Source organism: Aquila chrysaetos, chromosome 4 (assembly GCF_900496995.4).
Source record: "Aquila chrysaetos chrysaetos chromosome 4, bAquChr1.4, whole genome shotgun sequence".
Classification (NCBI taxonomy): Eukaryota; Metazoa; Chordata; class Aves; order Accipitriformes; family Accipitridae; genus Aquila; species Aquila chrysaetos.
The window spans coordinates 46,967,336-46,985,207 of record NC_044007.1 but is presented as its reverse complement, the minus strand read 5'-3'; the positions used below and the strand labels follow the sequence as shown (position 1 = coordinate 46,985,207).

Here is a 17,872-nt window from a genome sequence, read left to right as displayed (position 1 = left end):
ATACACAGTGCACTTAGGATAGGGAGACCATGAGTGTGGTAGGTGCCTTCCAGTGCTACTGTAGCATAAATAGCAGTCATAATCATCACCTTAGTGTATAATGAGATAAACAGTTTAACACTGAGCTTCATATACATAATAAATCTGTTCTGAGATCTTTACACAACAGTGTACTGATGTGTGTTCCCACAAAACAAACTTCAATTTTAAAGGTCTTATTTTTTGTATGTCAATCCACATATAGTGTGCATTACAGTATGTCATGTCAATGATACACGTTTTAAGTGGAAAGAGGTCCGTATTATAAAATGGACATATAAAATATGTCTTCTTTCTACTTTTGAACAGGGAAGGACATGGTAAAATTTCCGTTTTTGCTGTCAAAATGGCCTTGGCAACTCTTTGTGGAGGAAAGATCATGGACAAATTAAGATGTAAGTCTTTTGGGTGACATTTTTTTACCTGTTAATCATTGTTGTACTTGGAGAAATAACAGTACAGGTAGGAAAAGAGGGAATTAGGATAAGTTACAGTTTCATGGCTGGGTTTGGGCTTTGCACTATATATATCTCCAAGTAAATCCTGCTAAATGTTTGGCTGAACTTCGCACCGGACTTTATATTTTTGAAGCCAAATTGTATGTATTGAAGTTCTGATTGGTGGATTTTATTTTTTTTCTTTGGGATGACTGAATTCAAAGTACAGTTAAGTGCCTCAACTGTTCAACACCATGAAGCGTCATTTAACATTTTCTTCAGACTTTTTTTTTAATAACAGCTCTCTCATTTTACACTTAGAAGTACAATATATTTATGCACTATTTATATTTCTTCCATAGGGCACATACTAATTCCATCTGTTTTGGAGAACAGATTCTCATTTCACAGGATTTATTCCCAGTTCCCCAATAGCCAAGGCATAGTTTACTTGCAGCTGCAATGAAAGACTTCCTGGTTAGTGCTATGATGTCCATAGCTCAGATCCAGAACACCATTTTCCAGACTTTTTGACCAAAGGATTAATGTCAACCTTCAGTTTCCTCTGAGCCTTTTACCACAGCCAAAGAAAATTGAGTTTACAAATTGTTGTTGTTTAGAGTAGAGAGGTAGAAATCCCAGGTGCTAATTTAGTCTTCCAGATTTGATGCCATTTTTTAATATATTATTTCTATGTAGAAACTCAAATACAGACTGAACTTAGATTATAAATTGAACACTGTTTGTTCCTGAGGCTGCTTTAAGAATAGGAGCAGGGTCCATACAGCGGAAGGCTGGAGTATGATGCTGATTTTCCGGGTCAGTAGTCCCAGGGTCCTGTTGTCAAAATTTCCCTTCCAGGTTCCTGGAAATGAAGCAGCTGACATGACAGCCTGAAAAATTATAAATGTTCCTTAGTCTCTGATCCCATGCTAGCTTACGATAATTTTAAACAAGGGGAAAAGTAAAGGCTGAGAAATATGAATCTCTGCAGTAATAAAACTGCTGTATTTTTATACACGAACAAAAAAGAAAAAAAAATGGAGAAGAGTGAAAAGTAATGCATTTGAAAGACCTTCAGTGCTTTGTATGTCCAAAACAATAGTAACTGACTTAATGAACTCATTGTCAAGATTTAGATTTGACATGGTAAGCTGGCAGTAGGCAAAAAGCTGATGTTGCATATATTGTCAAATTAGATCCTTCTTATCTGATTAAATTACTGCCTCATGCCATGCATCAGACTTTGCTTTAAAAAATGACCACAAACAATAAAAAAAAGCAGGAATATTTTAATATCAAAATCAGCTACTTTTTAATACGTAAATCATTCACTGTGTTTTCTATTGAGAGGGGTTATAATTAAAGATGCAGTAACAGTGGAGGTTTCCATAAGCAGAACATGTATTTAGCACTTCTGTTTCAAATCAGATGATACTGAATTCAGAGCAAATCCACAGCTCTCACTGAAGTTGCTGTGTCCTTTTCTTGTCTTTTCCCCCTCAGATATTTTCTCAATGATTTCCGACTCCAGTGGAGTGATGGTTTATGGCAGATATGACATGTTTCTGCGGGAGGTTCTCAAGCTACCCACGGCTGTCTTCGAAGGGCCTTCATTTGGTTATACTGAGCAGTCAGCAAAATCCTGTTTCTCACAACAGGTAAATGAAGAGTGAGCATCCTGGACACAGGATCTCAATCATGCCTCTGAGCAGGGCAAGACTTTCTTCCTTTCTTACACATAAGTGCATATTCACCCAGGAAATGCATGGCTGGGTGGAAGGGAGGTCCACTTTGCTAATTTCTGGCATGTGGGTTAGGTGCCTTCAATAGGAAGCTAGTCTCTATAGGTTCCCCACATAACCACGGAGCAGGGAGGGGCTTAGTGAAAAAGTGATTCAGAGCAGGATCTTAACTTACATGTTCCTAAATTAGGGAGCCTGAGGAGACTAACTTCCTAATTTAAGCACCTAAGTTAGATACTTACATTTAGGTGATACAAATACCCCAAGACATGCAATCCTCCACTCCAGTTAGTTGTTGTTGCTATAAGCATATGAGAGACTTTAACATCTCCATACGAAGCTCAACTCCCACTGGAAAATCAAACTACGTGTTTTCCAAGGGGTGGTGTACATACATGAGAAGTTTATGAGTGAGAAGAAAATTGCCTTAAACCTTTATTGAAAATGGAAGTCAGTAGGTATTAGAAAATCCGTATTCTCTTACAGATGTCATGAAGGAAAGCAATGAATTTATCCTGGAGAAAATATGAGATTTTTCCACAGCTCACCAGACTATAGGTGCCCTGAGTACAGTACGTTGGCTGCAGCTAATACCTAGGACTTCAAAAGATCCCATAATTGGGGCTGGTTGTCCACTTCTCCAATGGAGAAAGAGAGGATTCCTCTGGCTCTTGCCACACATCACACTGTATAATTCCATAAATATAAAGTAAAAGAAGATGCTGAAACTGGGAAAATGTTAGAAATAAAGTGGTATTTTCCTTCTCTTTATCCTTCCATTCACTAACTGAATACTGTTGAACAAATAAGTTGAATGGAGCAGGAATAGTGTCATTTTCATGCAAAATAGAGTCTCATTTTTTGTTTTCCCTCAGTTTCATCACTAATCAATAGGCACTCCAGTCAACTGAAAAGCATTGTTGAAATTCATTTATTGAGTCATCTCGCAAATAATCTTAAATGGTTATGTTTGCATATGTGAAACTAGTCTTGTTTCACAGAGGAAGACTTAAGACAGCACTTCATCTTATGTTGAAGAATTTACATAGTGAAGTGACTTTTGGTAGTTTTGTGTTAAAATAATAAAAGAGTGCTCTTGCATGGCAACAGAGCATTCAAGCTGTGGATGTTGGACATGCTATTATTAAAGATGAAAAAAGCAATTTCTTTTCTTGAAAAAATGTCATTCAGGCCTCATTTTCTATCAAAGCAGCCATCAGAAATGGCACTTCCATTGACATTGCATCCAAATGAGTGGACCAGATATACCAAGGTACCTTAAGAAACAAAGTCTCCAAACAGGCATTAGATGGTTTAGTTCACAATCTCCACTGAAAGCTAACGAGAGTTAGGTCTCTGACTGATGTAGGTACACAGCAGATTTACAAAGCTGCTGTTTTAAATCTGTAGGCAGCCAAGTACTCTTGTAAACCTAGTCTAATATGTCACTTAAATTCACTTTATGTAATTCTCATTACATCCTCACTAGGGATGAACCAGAGTTTTGAAATGAGACTCAAAACAACTTATCCCTATGACACTATGATAAATTATATTTACAGTCTTAGTCACACCATAGGTCATTGTTTCACTCTCTCAAATTGCTCTTAGCATTATCAAAAGTTGATACCGTGGGATAAGTTTGGCACTCTGTTGTTCTCAGTATGGATCACTTTTGCTTACCAGAAGCCTTTCAGCCCCCTGATAAATAGATACCTCAATTTCAGGGAAAGAAAAAATTCTGGGAATGGTCTTCTGCTCACGGTGTCAAATCCATTTCAGTTTGCATTTGAAAGGATCTTTCCTGTTGCAGAAATGTTTTATTATTCCCCATTGTACTTGTTTACTTGATCAAACCGTGTATTTTCCTCCATCTGTGAACCACTGCTAGATTGAATGTCTATTGAAAATAGAAACAAGTGTTTCCTCATCAGCAAATTTATGGAACAGAAGTGCCAGAGCAAGTGACTTAATGTTTCAGAATACAAATCTCTGGCTCAAAAAGGAGTTTTATCGGCACCACTTTCCCCCTTAAGTAGAATTAATGTGATGTTACAGTGTATTTGTATTAAAAAGTGTTGTTATTATTATAAAACACACTTTTTATTTCTCTTTTTTTATCGCAAACTAAAAAGATAGACACTAACTTCATTTTCTTAGCACTTGGCTAAGTGTTATTCCACAAACCTAGACTCCATCTGCACGTAGCGTATATTTAGAAAACAGCTTTCAGTTTCAACTTTCCCAGCAGCTGAAAAAAAACTGCAGGAGAAAAATATGCCTTTTAAAATGTATGGAAATTGCTTTGTTGGTGTCCTTTTAAGGGACATTGCTCTCTCTAATCCATAAAATCAGTGACCACCAGAGGAGTTCGGCCGTAAAGCTGTCAGTGAAGCTAAGTTGCTTTATTTGGTGCAAATCGGCTTTTAAATTATAGCTGCATTCAAAGCCCACTGCATTGTGGAAGAGCTGTTCTTGTCTCCCCATCGACTTGCTTGTTTAGACCGGTTGCATGTTTGCTGCCAACTTACCTGCCTTCAGGAGCAGAGGGAAGTCTTAAGGCTACTCAGCTCCGCAGTATGGGGCACTGGAGGACCCTTCTTCTCCCAGACTTTGCTCTGCCTTTTCTTCCTCTGTTCTCAGTTCTGCTGCAGACAGCACAGACATTTGCTGACGGCATTGGTCAGCAAAGCCATGCCAAATATCCACAGCAGATCTCCAAAAGAAAGATCCTTTTCTGTGAGCTGATGCTGATAGCATAGGATGCTTATTTGGGAAGTGGCTATCCACTCTCCATGGGTGGGAAAGTCATTCATACAACAAGCAGGTGGTAGCTGTTTGATTGGACTTTCATACTGCAGGTATTGTGGGAAAAGATAGTATTTCAGGGAGATTTAGAGCTCATATTCTGGCTATTTCTGTTCATTAAAAATCAAGACCATTTTCATGACTAGCCTGAAGTATTTTCTCTTCTAGGAACAAATATCTTTATATATTTCCCAATATCTTTCAATATTTCAGCCCTGAGACTGTTACAGAGTGAGGTGATTTCCATCGATCACTCAGTGTAAAAGAGAAATAATGATTTTCTTTACATCTGGTGGCAATTGTATATAAATGCAGCACAGACACTCCATCTGGAAATCTCAGCTCTTAAAGCATTCCGTAACACACAGAGATGATACATGTCACTGCATAGCTGCTGTTTTGCTTCCTCATGGGGTAACCACAGTTCTTTAGCAAGTTAAAGCAGGAGCTTATGCTATCAGATATGAAAATTTAGCAATCCCTTTGGATATGGGGATGCTACTTAAATATGTATGCCTATAAATTATATCTGCACATTCTCAACAGGGCTCAATATTTTTGCATCTTAATTTTATTTTAAAGGAAGGCTCAGTTGCTGATTTCTTAAGGTTTCTCTCTCCTTGAGCACCCAGTAGTTGTGCACTTTAGTACACACTATGTGTAGCCAGTATACAATGTAGGAAAGAGCAAGTATTTATGGTGGAGATATCTCAGGTTGAAATATCACCTATATGTCTGAAAAAACAAATGAACTAAGATTTGTGGTGACTCTTTCCTGACACCTAAGAAACTTAAGGCCCTAGATTACGTTTTTAAAATCAACAGGTATATTTTAGAGTTTAAATCTCTTTGAAAGATAAAGGAGCATAGATCTTTAAGTGCTTACAGCTGTGGAGAGTTTAGGAACAGTTGCAGTCCCTGAGTGTATGCAAACACAACATCCCACACTCAGAGCTTACCCATAACTAGTCGCCATCACTCAACAGACAAGCATAGTTTCTTAAATTACAGTAACACAATTGCCTGTGATGGTCTGTCCTTACCTATATTTGTCTTGAAATTATACTCCCTTGTCATTATTTTCTTTCATTTTCTTTGTTGGAGTACCATCAGTCATTCTCTGCAGTGACTTTTCATGTGAAAATTGGTAATACATAGTGGTACCCTACATGCACTTGTACTCATTATGGGGTACTCAGAACACATGAAAACATGAAGTGTTGAATGCCAACCATATTCACAGAGCATCTTCAGGCAATGACTTTAGAAGAGAGTCTTGAAGTGAGTGGGAGCTATGTGTCTCCAACCCAGCCTTGTGAAAAGGACTGCTAGTCATCAGTAGTACACATTGTAACTACTAAAAATAGTCCAGAAAAGCTTTGCTAGTATCACTTGTTCTTTTCAGTAAACCAGGGCTACAAGCAAACAGTGTCTGAAACTTGTTCCCAAGTGTTTCTGTAAGGACAAGATAAAATTATTTTGATATGTCTAATTACTGATTCTTTGTGCATGTTTGTTTGCTTGTTTGAGCAGAAAAAAGTCACATTAAACACTTTCTTGGATACTCTCATGTCTGATCCCCCACCACAGTGTCTAGTGTGGTTACCACTTCTGCATCGACTGGCAAATGTTGAAAATGGTAAGTAAGAGCTGCTGCCAAAAAAACAGTTACAAGAGTAAACTTCTGTGTGATGATTTTCTCACTCTGTAGATGGTTTTGTAGGAGATACTGTACTGGGTTCATTGACTCCACGTGCTATTTTTACAGTCACTGGTAAAACATTTAGAGAATTCTGTTGGTCATTCAGCCAGGAACGTGGCTTAATTTTTGCTGTCCTCTCGTCCTGTGCTCTGGATAAGCAAAGAGCGATAGGACTTGATCCATTCACACACTTACATTTGGTAAACTATCAAGACCACAACTTTTATTAGCTATGACATACGGCAGTAGAGAAGGAACAGCTTGGCAGTTTCTGTTCATGCAATATTCTTGGCAGGGCATGTCCAGTGCAGTGCATAGTACCAGCCAAAAGGCCCTCTTACGAAGGATCTCCTCCGAAGCCTACACTGCCAGACAATATACTCCGAAAAGGAAGTTCCAGATTCATCCTTACCCTTTGCTTGTGTGAAAGATGACGATTTAACCGTGAGATGCCTCTTTCTTCTCAAGGGTTGTCTTTCCCCAAAATGAGTAGATCACAGATTTTAAGACAGAAAGGGACCGTGAAGATCAACTCATTAGATGCACAGTGCATGTCGCATGTCCCTGGACAGTAACATCTTCCTCAACCTTCCAACTTCTTGAGCACCTGGGGAAAAGTTCACAGACTCACAGATGTAGTCCTCCAGCCAAACTCTTCATATGTTGTTTCTGTAGAAGGTGCTGCCACGCTGAAAGTGCAGGGGCAGAGCTACAAGGCTTGTGCATCTCATCTCACTGTGTGCACCACCAAATTGCAGACCACAAACTCTGTACACTTCCTCGTGTAGTTCTGGAGGTGTTCCCCAGCTCCAATGCAGCCAACTTCTGCTGTTCAGAAGGACCAGTACTGACAATATTAAATAGAAAAAAAACCAAGAGACAAGAATTGCCTTTTTACTGTCTTATTTATCTTGGTGTACTTGTTCCTACTGTGGCATTTCTTGCTCATGATTATCAGGAGGCAATGATCCTGACAGTCATTATTCCAACACTTTAAATCTAGAAAAAGGAAGATTTAAAAATGGAGGAAGTTTATACAAAAAAATTAAAATATTAATTTAGCAAGATAAATAGATTTTTTGTAAACAATTTTCCAGCCCAATATTTTGCCTCAGAGTTTGTTGTGTAAGGGGCTTGTTGAATATTCCTGTGTTGTTGCTACCTTGAAAGTTTATCTCTAGCATAATGGAAGCTTTGGGATGCTGCAGGGAAAAAGAAGTGGCAGGGACAGGAGGAAGAAAACATCATATATACTCATCCTGTTAGGCAATAAAAGTATTTATACTGTTTTTCCAACAAGAAAGTGGGTCTGGTGGAAGGGGAGGTGTGCAGCCATTTTTTGCTGATGAAAGAAGGAGGAGGAGGAGGAGGTTGTACATGTTCTTGTACTAAATAAATCTCTCTTCCACTGAAAAGCACCGAGGTAGGTAAGGTGATGTTCCCAAGTCCTTCCTGGCTACAGAGCCACCCCACCTTCCTCAAACTCTTGTCATCCATCCCTGTCCCTCACCAGCTTCACACTGTTTCCCAGCCTAGAGAACTAACCCTTCCTGCTGCGAAATTCTGGCAAGGAATTCAAGCCCTGACACACTCAGCACTGATCTGAATCGTCCCAGACTGAACCTTATGACAGAAGAGCAGAAGGTGCCTGGGAACAAGGAGATGTTCAGTACCCCGTGGTAAATTGGGTACATGCTGTAGTGAGGAGAGAGAGGAACAGAAATAGCACTGTTGCCAGGAAGGGGCTTCAGAATGTCTTGATTGGTGCCTTAGTGTGCTCAGTGACTTGCATCCTCATTACTGTCTGCTTCTGAGTGGAATAGAGAACAGGACCACATGGGTCCCTTCAATAGCCGGCTTTCCAAATCTGGGCATCCAAAGCTAAGTGTTCAACTCCATATATAGGTACCTAAATGACACCAGTTGTACAGATGAGACAGCAGTAATTAAGAGACAATGACATGCCTAAGTACACTTTTGTGCTTCCAGTAATCAGACAGCTGAGTTTGACTTTTCCTCCGAGGCACATCACTTTAGCTCCTCACAGCACAGCAAAACATTCAGCTTCCCTGAGTAACGCAGCTGAAGGGTGCAGTGGATTTTCCCACATACGAATTTCCTCTATCATGTATTCTGTTAGACAGTGAACACATTTTTCGCTGCTGTGAGCAGGAGGTGCAGGCATCAGCTCAGAAGTGATGAAGGGTTTGGTGCCCAGCATAGGAAGCGTTGCCTGTGGCTCAGCACAGGTTGGTGGGCGGCTGCTCGAGTTTTCACGGGTCAAAGCTGTAGGCAGCATCCAACGCTGCAGATCACTAGAAACAAAGAAGGGACTCGCCCTTCAGCTCGGGGCTTTGTCTATAAACTTTTGCAGGGGGTGTTCTCTGCTTTGGTTTATGGCTCGGTGTTTCTCTCTCCTGCACAGTCTTCCACCCTGTTGAGTGTTCCTACTGCCACAGCGAGAGCATGATGGGGTTTCGCTACCGCTGCCAGCAGTGTCACAATTACCAGCTCTGTCAGGACTGCTTCTGGAGGGGCCATGCCAGCGGTTCCCACAGCAACCAGCACCAAATGAAAGAGTACACGTCATGGGTAAGGGAAGGCTCGCGCCTCGCTGCAGACTGCGTTGCCCTCCAGCCGGCGGAGAAACCCCTGGCCGCAGCTCCAGGCAGCCGTCCGGCACAGGGAGGCTGGGAGCCGGGCAGCCGGTTTGGATCGGTGACCCCATCAGGGAGGCTCCGGCCTTGGGAGCCCTCGGGAGAACGTGGAGGTGGGAATGGTCTTTTCTGGGTGAGGATCTGGGGCGCCTGTGACGGTGCGTGCCGCAGGGAGGGCAGCGCAGGAGGGGCTGGCAGCAGGGCACCAGGCTCACGGCAGCTTCTCCCATTCCCACAGGACTCACGGTAAAATCATCATTGGCTTGCTCTGTTTGGCTACGTGTAAATGAAATGATGAATACTTAACGCTCATTCATCAATATTTTCAGTCGAGTGGCTGCAGCATATGCGTAGCATTTGGGATGGTCCTGGCACTGTAGATTTGAGCGTGGTCACAGGCTTAGATCCACAGTAGTGTTTACTGTAGAGAAAAGCACACTTCAGTCTTTTTGTTGTTAAACAAAATAATTCAATGCTTTTTCTCAGCTGAAAGAGAAGTATCAACAGCTACGTTAACCTTCTCTGAAGGGCATCAGACCTGGGGGCTAAGCTCTCCATGGACTGGAGCAAAGTTCCAACAAGCCCGTGGTCATGGAGCATCCCAATCCTTCAGGGCTCAAATCCAGAGACCAGCAGAAAAATCCTAACTAATCTCAAATATTACAAAAGTATATTGTTACCAAAAAAAAGAAAATTATGCATGTAGCAACAACTCATGTTTTTATAGTACTTTGTATTTTGGGCAAAGTTCTGAAGCTTAACACTTTTTAAATGTCTGTTTTTCTGTTGATGGAGCCAGCAAGGGTTAAATTTGATGTGGTTTGCTCTGTATGCCAGTCACACGGGCCCTACGCTGCATCCCAGCAGATCTGGGTCTGTAATTGTTTTTGTGGATCCAATTGCTGCTTGTTGCATAGACACAAATGGCTTGAGTTCAGTCTCTGAATAGGAGAGTGCCCACTACGTAGCTGTGACTCCATTCCTAACAGCAATTTGCACTATAAAATCATTTTTTGCTGTAGCCAGGGAGCTGTAATTATAGGTACGAAGTAATTGGAAAACTTAAGATTTCTGCTCAGCAGAAGACAAAAACGTGATTACATGCCTAGTGGTTTCAAATGTTTCGTTGTCAGAAACAAATGTTTTGCTTCAAGTTTGAAATTGCCTTTCTGTAGCGTTCATTAGCATTTGTTCAAACCTGGTTAGCATTCTCCATAATGCATCCATATTGAGCTCCACATGCGGATTAAAGGTGTTCATGGGTGCAGTGGAACTCAACTGTTCTCAATTCAGAGTGAAATCACATTTATAATGAAAGAGAAAAAGCCTGAACTTTACATATTTAGGTTGGATTTCTGTAATAGAAATATTTCATTATTGTCTTGATTACAGTCATAAGTCGATGCAGGATGTGTGTGCACAAATACAACACCACTTCCATTAAGTTCCAAAAATATTTTAAAATTTCAGCCTGTAGAGCTGTGTTTTGGGGGGAGGAGACAGTGTAAGGATCACTACCCCTGTTTTACTGGCAGAGAAACTGAATCACAGAGAGGTGGGTTGGATTCCCTGAGAATCTCTCACACAGCCTAAAAGACACCCTAGATCTCCGAGCCCTTCCTTAGAAAAGTGTTCAACTGCAAAGAGCATCCAAACAAAACTAGAAAGCAGAAAATACTGGGGTTTTTTAGACTCACTGATGGGATTTCAGGGTGAAAAGCATGCTTCTGGTGCAGAGCCTCCCCATCTTTTGGTGACAGTGACAGTACATCTGCCTTTTCTGGCGTGCTGTCGCCATGGTGGGGCAAGTCCCACCATGCACATCTCAAATTTCCCGGTCCCCGGTGTGGCAGGGGCTGCGGTGGCCACGGGAGGTGGAAAAGGAGCTTTATAACAGTAGCGAAATAGTACAAGGTGCTGGAGCTGAGGAGGGAAATACTAGCAAGGGGAAAGAATATGGCAGCCTTGTGCCTGGCCCACAACTAGGAAGGAAAGGGTGTCCCGTACAGTGTATCTGTATGGACAGGCAGACACAGATGTGTTCTGCTTGCACGCCCAAGACGGTGAGGTACAAGCCGGCTCCAGTCTAGGCGACACTAACTTTGTGCTGTCCTTCATTCAATACTACCCGAGTGCAGCATTGCAAAGAAGCCATGGCAACTGCATCTGTCCACATAGATATACCCCCCAGCCTACTCTTAAAGGCCCCTGAAGGTAAGAGTAATCTTTCCTCCAAACTGAGCAGTCTTTGCCTTACCAGACTTTTGGGGTGGGAGGGGGGCAAGGGAGGTGTCAGTCGATAGGTATGTAAGCTGTAGAGCTGCCTGTTGTTTTGTGCTTCCTATAGCAGAAAGAGTATGCACCTTACTTGTCCAGATTACCTCTACCTTCCTTGTTCCTCCCAGAAATCACCTGCTAAGAAGCTAACTAATGCACTTAGCAAGTCTTTAAGCTGTGCTTCCAGCCGTGAACCTTTGCACCCAATGTTCCCTGACCAGCCTGAAAAACCTCTAAACCTGGCTCATATTGTGTAAGTATCGGTGTGCTGTAGAGAAAGTAAGCTTTGTTGTAGCAGTTGCTTACACTGAGTGTAGATACTATGGCTCTGAACAAAACGAGAGGCAGCTGTGGCGTATCAAGCTCAATGCATCACAAGTGCAAATTTGCTGATAGGGTTATTTAGTATAAAAAAGTTCTGGTGTGAGTTCCCTTGAAAAGTCAGTGGGATATGTACATGTAACCAAATATTGGGATGTGATGTTGGTATGTCCCCATTCTCCTCAAGAGCTATCTGTGCGATTCATTAGAGTTTCAGCACTTTGGGATGTATTAATGTTGAGAACGTTAGTTTTGTCATCTAGAGGCTCAACTTCAGTGTCTCACGGGTATGTCTTGACACAAGGCACCAGAGAAAAATGAAGTCTGACCAATTTTGTTGAAATCAGCATCAGACTTCTCGCTGGCTTTAGTGGAGCTGTGGCTTCACCCAGCCCTGAAGAGTTACATGAGTCTGCATGAGAAGTGTGTCTTTAATTGCCAAGTCAATTGGAAAGAGTCTATTATCTTTACATTTTTGTATTTTATATATAAAAATTATTACTTGGTGTAGAAGTTTGTGTCACTACTTTTTTTCTACAGGAGTCAAGAAACTCAAAGCAGGGAGAAAATGTATTTGTGCAGGGTGGGGAAATTATCACTTTGGATTTTTTTTTTCTAAAGTGTCTCCACCATGCATAGTGGCAGTTGCTCAGATTTTCTCATTTATCAGTTTGTTTTACCTTTGCTTCCTGGGTCCTTAAAAAAAAAAAGTTAAATTTTCCATAGAATTCAGGAAAAATCAAGACATTGGTTGGAAGAAAGTTACAAAGAAATTAACTTGGAAAAATTATTCCAAAAATACTGTCTTTAAAGTATTTCTCTTATTCTGATATATTTCTTAAGAAAATATCTTAACCATTTTCCCAGGGGCCCTGACTGAAGTATTTCAGGCAGCAGCCATTGAAATTGTATTTGCATGCTGCATATCTGTATTACTGGCTGCTGGAACTATTCTGGTCTGTAATTATTATACAGACTTATTTTTGTCAGTACTGAATGTTTGTGTGTAGCATCTTTAAGGGTGAGTGCATGCTGGCCAATGTGGGCCGTGTGACACCTGGAAAGTGTGTCTGACCTACCTGACATTTTAAGGGTAAATCATGCTGATGGTCCTCCTCATGTGGTTACAGCAGAACTTTTTCAAGGTGTAAAAGAGTGCTCTGCTCTTCAGACACAAGCTGTCTCTGACAGATACGTGTGCCAAATCCCTATTACACTTGACTATCAGTTAAAACCCCTGCACCTCTTTATGGAGGTGTGACAGGAGGATGTTGTTCTTTGGAAAAAATCATCCAGAATTGGATCTGCTGAGCTACCCCACTGCCATGCCTGGTATAAAAGCCTGGCTCTGCTGGCAAGTCAGTGATAATTTCACAGGGCAGATTTTGGCCATTCTTAAGAGAAATGGAAAGAGGCAAGGAGCATGAAACTGAAAGAGAAGCCTCTGTTCCCTGTTGGCTGGAGGCGCTTGAAGGCCTGGGGCTATGTCAGGAGATAACGGGTAGTGAAAACTGGGGTACTGCGAATGGAGTAAATGCATTTAGGCAAGGCAAGGGGAAGGTACCTTAATTGAGTAGGATCTGTTCCAAATCTTTGCTGTGAACTTAACACCTTCCCTTCTTCCTAACTATATAGACATAATTTAGAGTGATTGGATGTGAGAACAAACCACCATCTATTTTGTTTTATGATAGAGTTTCTCTTTATTCATAGATTGAAGGCAATATAACTTGGCAATATAATATTAGCTATAATGATACATGAGTGAAAAACCTGTAAGTTGTGGAGGTAGCATGATCTATAGCATAGTTCACATAAATTAACTGAGGGGAGAGATATGCTACAGTACCTCATTGAGAATATCTTCTCGCTGATGTGATTTTTATTTTTAAACATAATGGAAGTTGAGAGAAACAGCTCTGGGCAGGAATCCAGGCAAAAAGGGTTTTATATGTGCATTAAATGGAAGAATTTTGGCAACAAAACAATATCCTTTTCTTAGCTTCTAGCTTAAATGGGGACAAGTACTCTCTGCATTACTGTACAGCCTTTCCTTTTCATCAGTCTTGCACCTTTGAGTGGTACCAGACAGAAAGACTGCATGAAGTTTTTTGTTTTACTGGTGCCACACAAAATTTTCAGTTAAGCAAGAAACATATCTAAAGCTCATCTAGAGCAGTAGTTATCAAGGTGTCATTAACCTGATGGAGGAACTCCCCCCACCGACGGAGGGGTCATTTTTCCTTTCTGTACATAAGATTGGCAACAAAAAACAAACACCAGACTGCAGAGATGACAAATGGCATGGACAGTGCATCATGGAGGTATTTTTCAAATGCATTCTGCACTGGTCTGACTTCGTTTCCATCTAAGCCTGTGGGAGCATTGTTTTTTAGATCAGTGTGAAGAGGTTAGACCAGCATGGAGCACTTTTTGGAAAATTCCTCTTATTTAATTTGGTTTATTACTGTGGGTATGTGTTATGCCATAATGTGCATTTATTACGTAGCATATTTCAATAGTATTAAGAGTTTTCTGCCTCCTTGAGGAAAGTTGATTGAGTATCATCAGCTCACTTTTATCAGAAAGCTTAATCACGCACTTCCAGAAGTTTAGAAATAACCTCAGGAAGATATACATTTATAGTCAATAGCTGAGTTTTCCTTTGCTTTACCATAAGTCAGCTGTTCTTGTCTTACCACATCACACAACTGTATATGTATGTTTGAACATCCATTTGATATTCAAGCTGAACCAAAGGAATATGACAATGGGCTTCAGCCTTTAAGAAACTCGCCTTGGAAAAGCTCAGATTAGTTTAATATAGTTTCCTTCATAGGAGAATTGACAAACTAATGCTAGTCACAAAACTTAAGCAAAGCCTTGGAGTTTATAGACATTTGTACACAATAGTAACTCTGCGTATGTAAACAGATCAATGACCTTTCATGCATAGAGGCTGTCATGCTTTTTGCAGAATCAGGGTCGTAAGAAATGGAGTATGTCCAATGCACTACTTAGACCACATACCTATTAAACTGACAAGTTAATTAATGATCTCTTTTCCATTTCATTTTGGCTGCAAAAGAGATACTTGGTGAGTATTTTTCTTCTTTAGTACACTTATTGGAGGAAGAAGTTTGGGAAAAAATGCGATAATCTCATTATTATCAATCCTTAACTTTTTATCAGAGTCCAGAGCCAAATAAATAATTGTCTTTGAATACAGAGACAGTGAAAGGAAAGAGCTCTTTTGGGGCTTAGAAGCTTTCTCTTCCACCCCTATTTTGAGATAAAGCTTAGGCAAGACGTTAACCTGAAGTGTGTATGTGGTGAACTGCTGAAGTAAGAGGCTGCCACATACCCGCTTCCTACGGCGTCAGCAGAGGTAGACTGGGTGCAAGGCAAAAGCAGAGCCCAAACTCTGCCAAGGGAGTACTCCTCCTGCCTCCTCCTCTAGGACAGTGTTGAGAACCAGCCTCTCCTCTCTTCTCCTCCGCTGTTTAGGATTCCACAGCCCAGGGTTGGACCCATCTTTCAGAAACCCCAGCCTGTGCCCAATTAGTTTCGGAATGTGTTCGCTGCCCAGTGATTGCATTGAGAAAAGGAAAAATGCAGTAGTCACATGTAGTTGGTGTGAACTATTTCTTTTGTGTCAATTACCAGTTTACAACTCCCAGGCAACAAAATACCAGCTGCTTACCCATTAAATAAAATTAGTTTCTAAGTATTCTCTTGAAGTTTATTTTCAAATCTCTGTATTTCAAGACTCATAGCACAATCACCTTTCCAGTGGATTGGCTCTGATCATGGCCTCATCCAGGCTTTTCCTAGCTTTGATGGAGTCCATGAAAAATAATATTAAACACTTCTCCATAAGTACATATAGCACAAAGTGCTGCTTTTCAAATTCATGACTGACCAGAACTGGAGTTTTTCCCGTGGGTCTGAAGATGCAGGGTGAGGCTAAAACTGTATTTTCATATAAATAAATAACATGACAAATCCTACTCCTCTCTACTCCCAGTTTTAAACTACTTAAAATCGATGTGGTATTGTCAGGCTGAGAAATCCATTTGGACTTGTCAAAGACCACACATTTATGCTTGTCTTCTAACAGTTACAAAATAAGGAAGAAAACATATAGTAATAGTTCACTTCTGTGCAGAACCAGCTTTCTTAATTTCTTACAAATGGTTTGGATGATCAGTTGTCTTGCACAATTGGAGACCAGTGAATATTTTGCAGATGGCTACTATATTTTGATTTGCACATCTGCAGAATTCAGAAGGCAAGACAGATCTTTCACAGAGCTCAAAGGGGATATTAACCAACTTGAAATCTAGGCAATTTGAAGTGTTAATTATATGGCTTCAGGTTCTGCTCATATCTGATTGAAAACCCTGTGATTTTAATAACATTTTTTAGTTTTTCTAGAGTGTCTATGTCTTGTGCCCAATATTGCATAAGAAGTCCATTAAGAAGGGGAAATTTCTCCTTAATGGATACAGTAGAAAAAATTATACACAAAATATTTTTTAAGAGTAGACAATAAAAGAAAGCAGAGGAAATACTCCTTTTCATTTCATTTTTAGTAAGAGCAGGAAATAAAGAATGTAATAATAAAGCCATCATTATCAATGGGTCCTCTTAAACTAGATACTTATTTTAAATTTTGATTTGGGGGGTTGATACACCGGTTGAAAAGCTTTGCAGTTAAACCAGTTTAGTACTACATGTGGTTTATGGCATGCTGAGCGGTATGGGTACACTGCGGTCACTATGTGGATATGGTAGCATGGAGCGTAGGGCCAGGGATAACCTCATGAAAAGATGTGTAATTCATTGGCAATTACCCGCTGCAGACCTCCATGCTGCCACAGCAAACCTGCTACCAGTGCTCAGCCTATCTGGTTGAAAGCAGTGACTGCACTGTGGACTGCAGGCTCTGGAAAGAAAAAATGGCATAGCGGTTGTTTTGCCAAAGGAGGGAAAAAAATCAAGCAAGTTGCTTAAAACTCACCTCAGCCCACACAAAAGCATTATTTCTTTCCAGGCCTAAGTAACAGTGTGTTTTTATCAACTCCTGGTTAAAAACACAGCATCTTTAATTTGGAACTATTGCTACTTAAAGCAAAAGGTGCTAGTAGTCATGTTACTTTAACAAGAAGCTCGTTTAATTCTCTGTAAATACTGTTGCTGATGAGTTTTCTTTTGTGCAAAATTAACGCAACTGGGTATTTTGCCGCCTTCTAGGCCCCCCCGACCAGTAACCAGCATGAACGACACACTCTTCTCCCACTCTGTTCCCTCAGGAAGTCCTTTTGCAAACAGAAGGTGAGTTCTTATCCTAATTTCTGTTAAACCGTATGTGAGAGTGGTGGAGGTTTCAATTTTCAATTCCCCCCAGAAAAAAACAAACCCAAAATAAAATTAACACATGTGAGCAGAGAAATGTCTTGGTTATTTTGGACTGATACTGAGACATCTGGATGGAGAGCTGGAGTTAGGGCACCCCAAGCGCCTCACAACAGAGCACAGAACTTTGGTTCTCATTTGAACCATTACGTCCCGCTAAATGTGCTCACATGCAACCTAGGCATCCTCCCATGGGGGCTGAAAATGGGGTGTTGGTGAGAAGCCATTTCATAGCAGCGCTGTGGGAACAGGAACTGGGACATGCCATTGCCTACTGGGAATGCCTGCATCGTACTGCAAGATATGATACAAACAAAATGTTTTCATACTTGCAAGATATAGCAAGACATCCTTACTCCTGTTAAACCACTCAGACTTTCATTAAAGGCTACAAGAGAGAAAGAGTAGTCTTGGAATATGGTGACCCTTCAGCAAACAAACCAGAGAAGAGGTGTCAGAAACATTAAT

At 40.8% G+C, this 17,872-nt stretch overlaps 1 protein-coding gene across 50 annotated transcripts in view; it reads left to right on the top strand.

Moving 5' to 3' along the window:
* Window positions 1-17,872, top strand: part of DTNA (dystrobrevin alpha) — a 234,484-nt gene that overhangs the window by 170,056 nt on the left and 46,556 nt on the right. For 28 of the 50 annotated variants that reach the window (XM_030011176.1, XM_030011174.1, XM_030011177.1 and 25 more), the window contains 7 exons: window positions 349-434; window positions 1,983-2,137; window positions 6,563-6,668; window positions 9,157-9,323; window positions 11,794-11,918; window positions 15,075-15,083; window positions 17,243-17,323. In XM_030011176.1, coding sequence (XP_029867036.1) covers window positions 349-434; window positions 1,983-2,137; window positions 6,563-6,668; window positions 9,157-9,323; window positions 11,794-11,918; window positions 15,075-15,083; window positions 17,243-17,323 — 729 coding nt within the window. The remainder of the gene's footprint in view (window positions 1-348; window positions 435-1,982; window positions 2,138-6,562; window positions 6,669-9,156; window positions 9,324-11,793; window positions 11,919-15,074; window positions 15,084-17,242; window positions 17,324-17,872) is intronic. The other 22 variants (XM_041122970.1, XM_030011173.1, XM_030011161.1 and 19 more) reach the window with 2 other exon arrangements.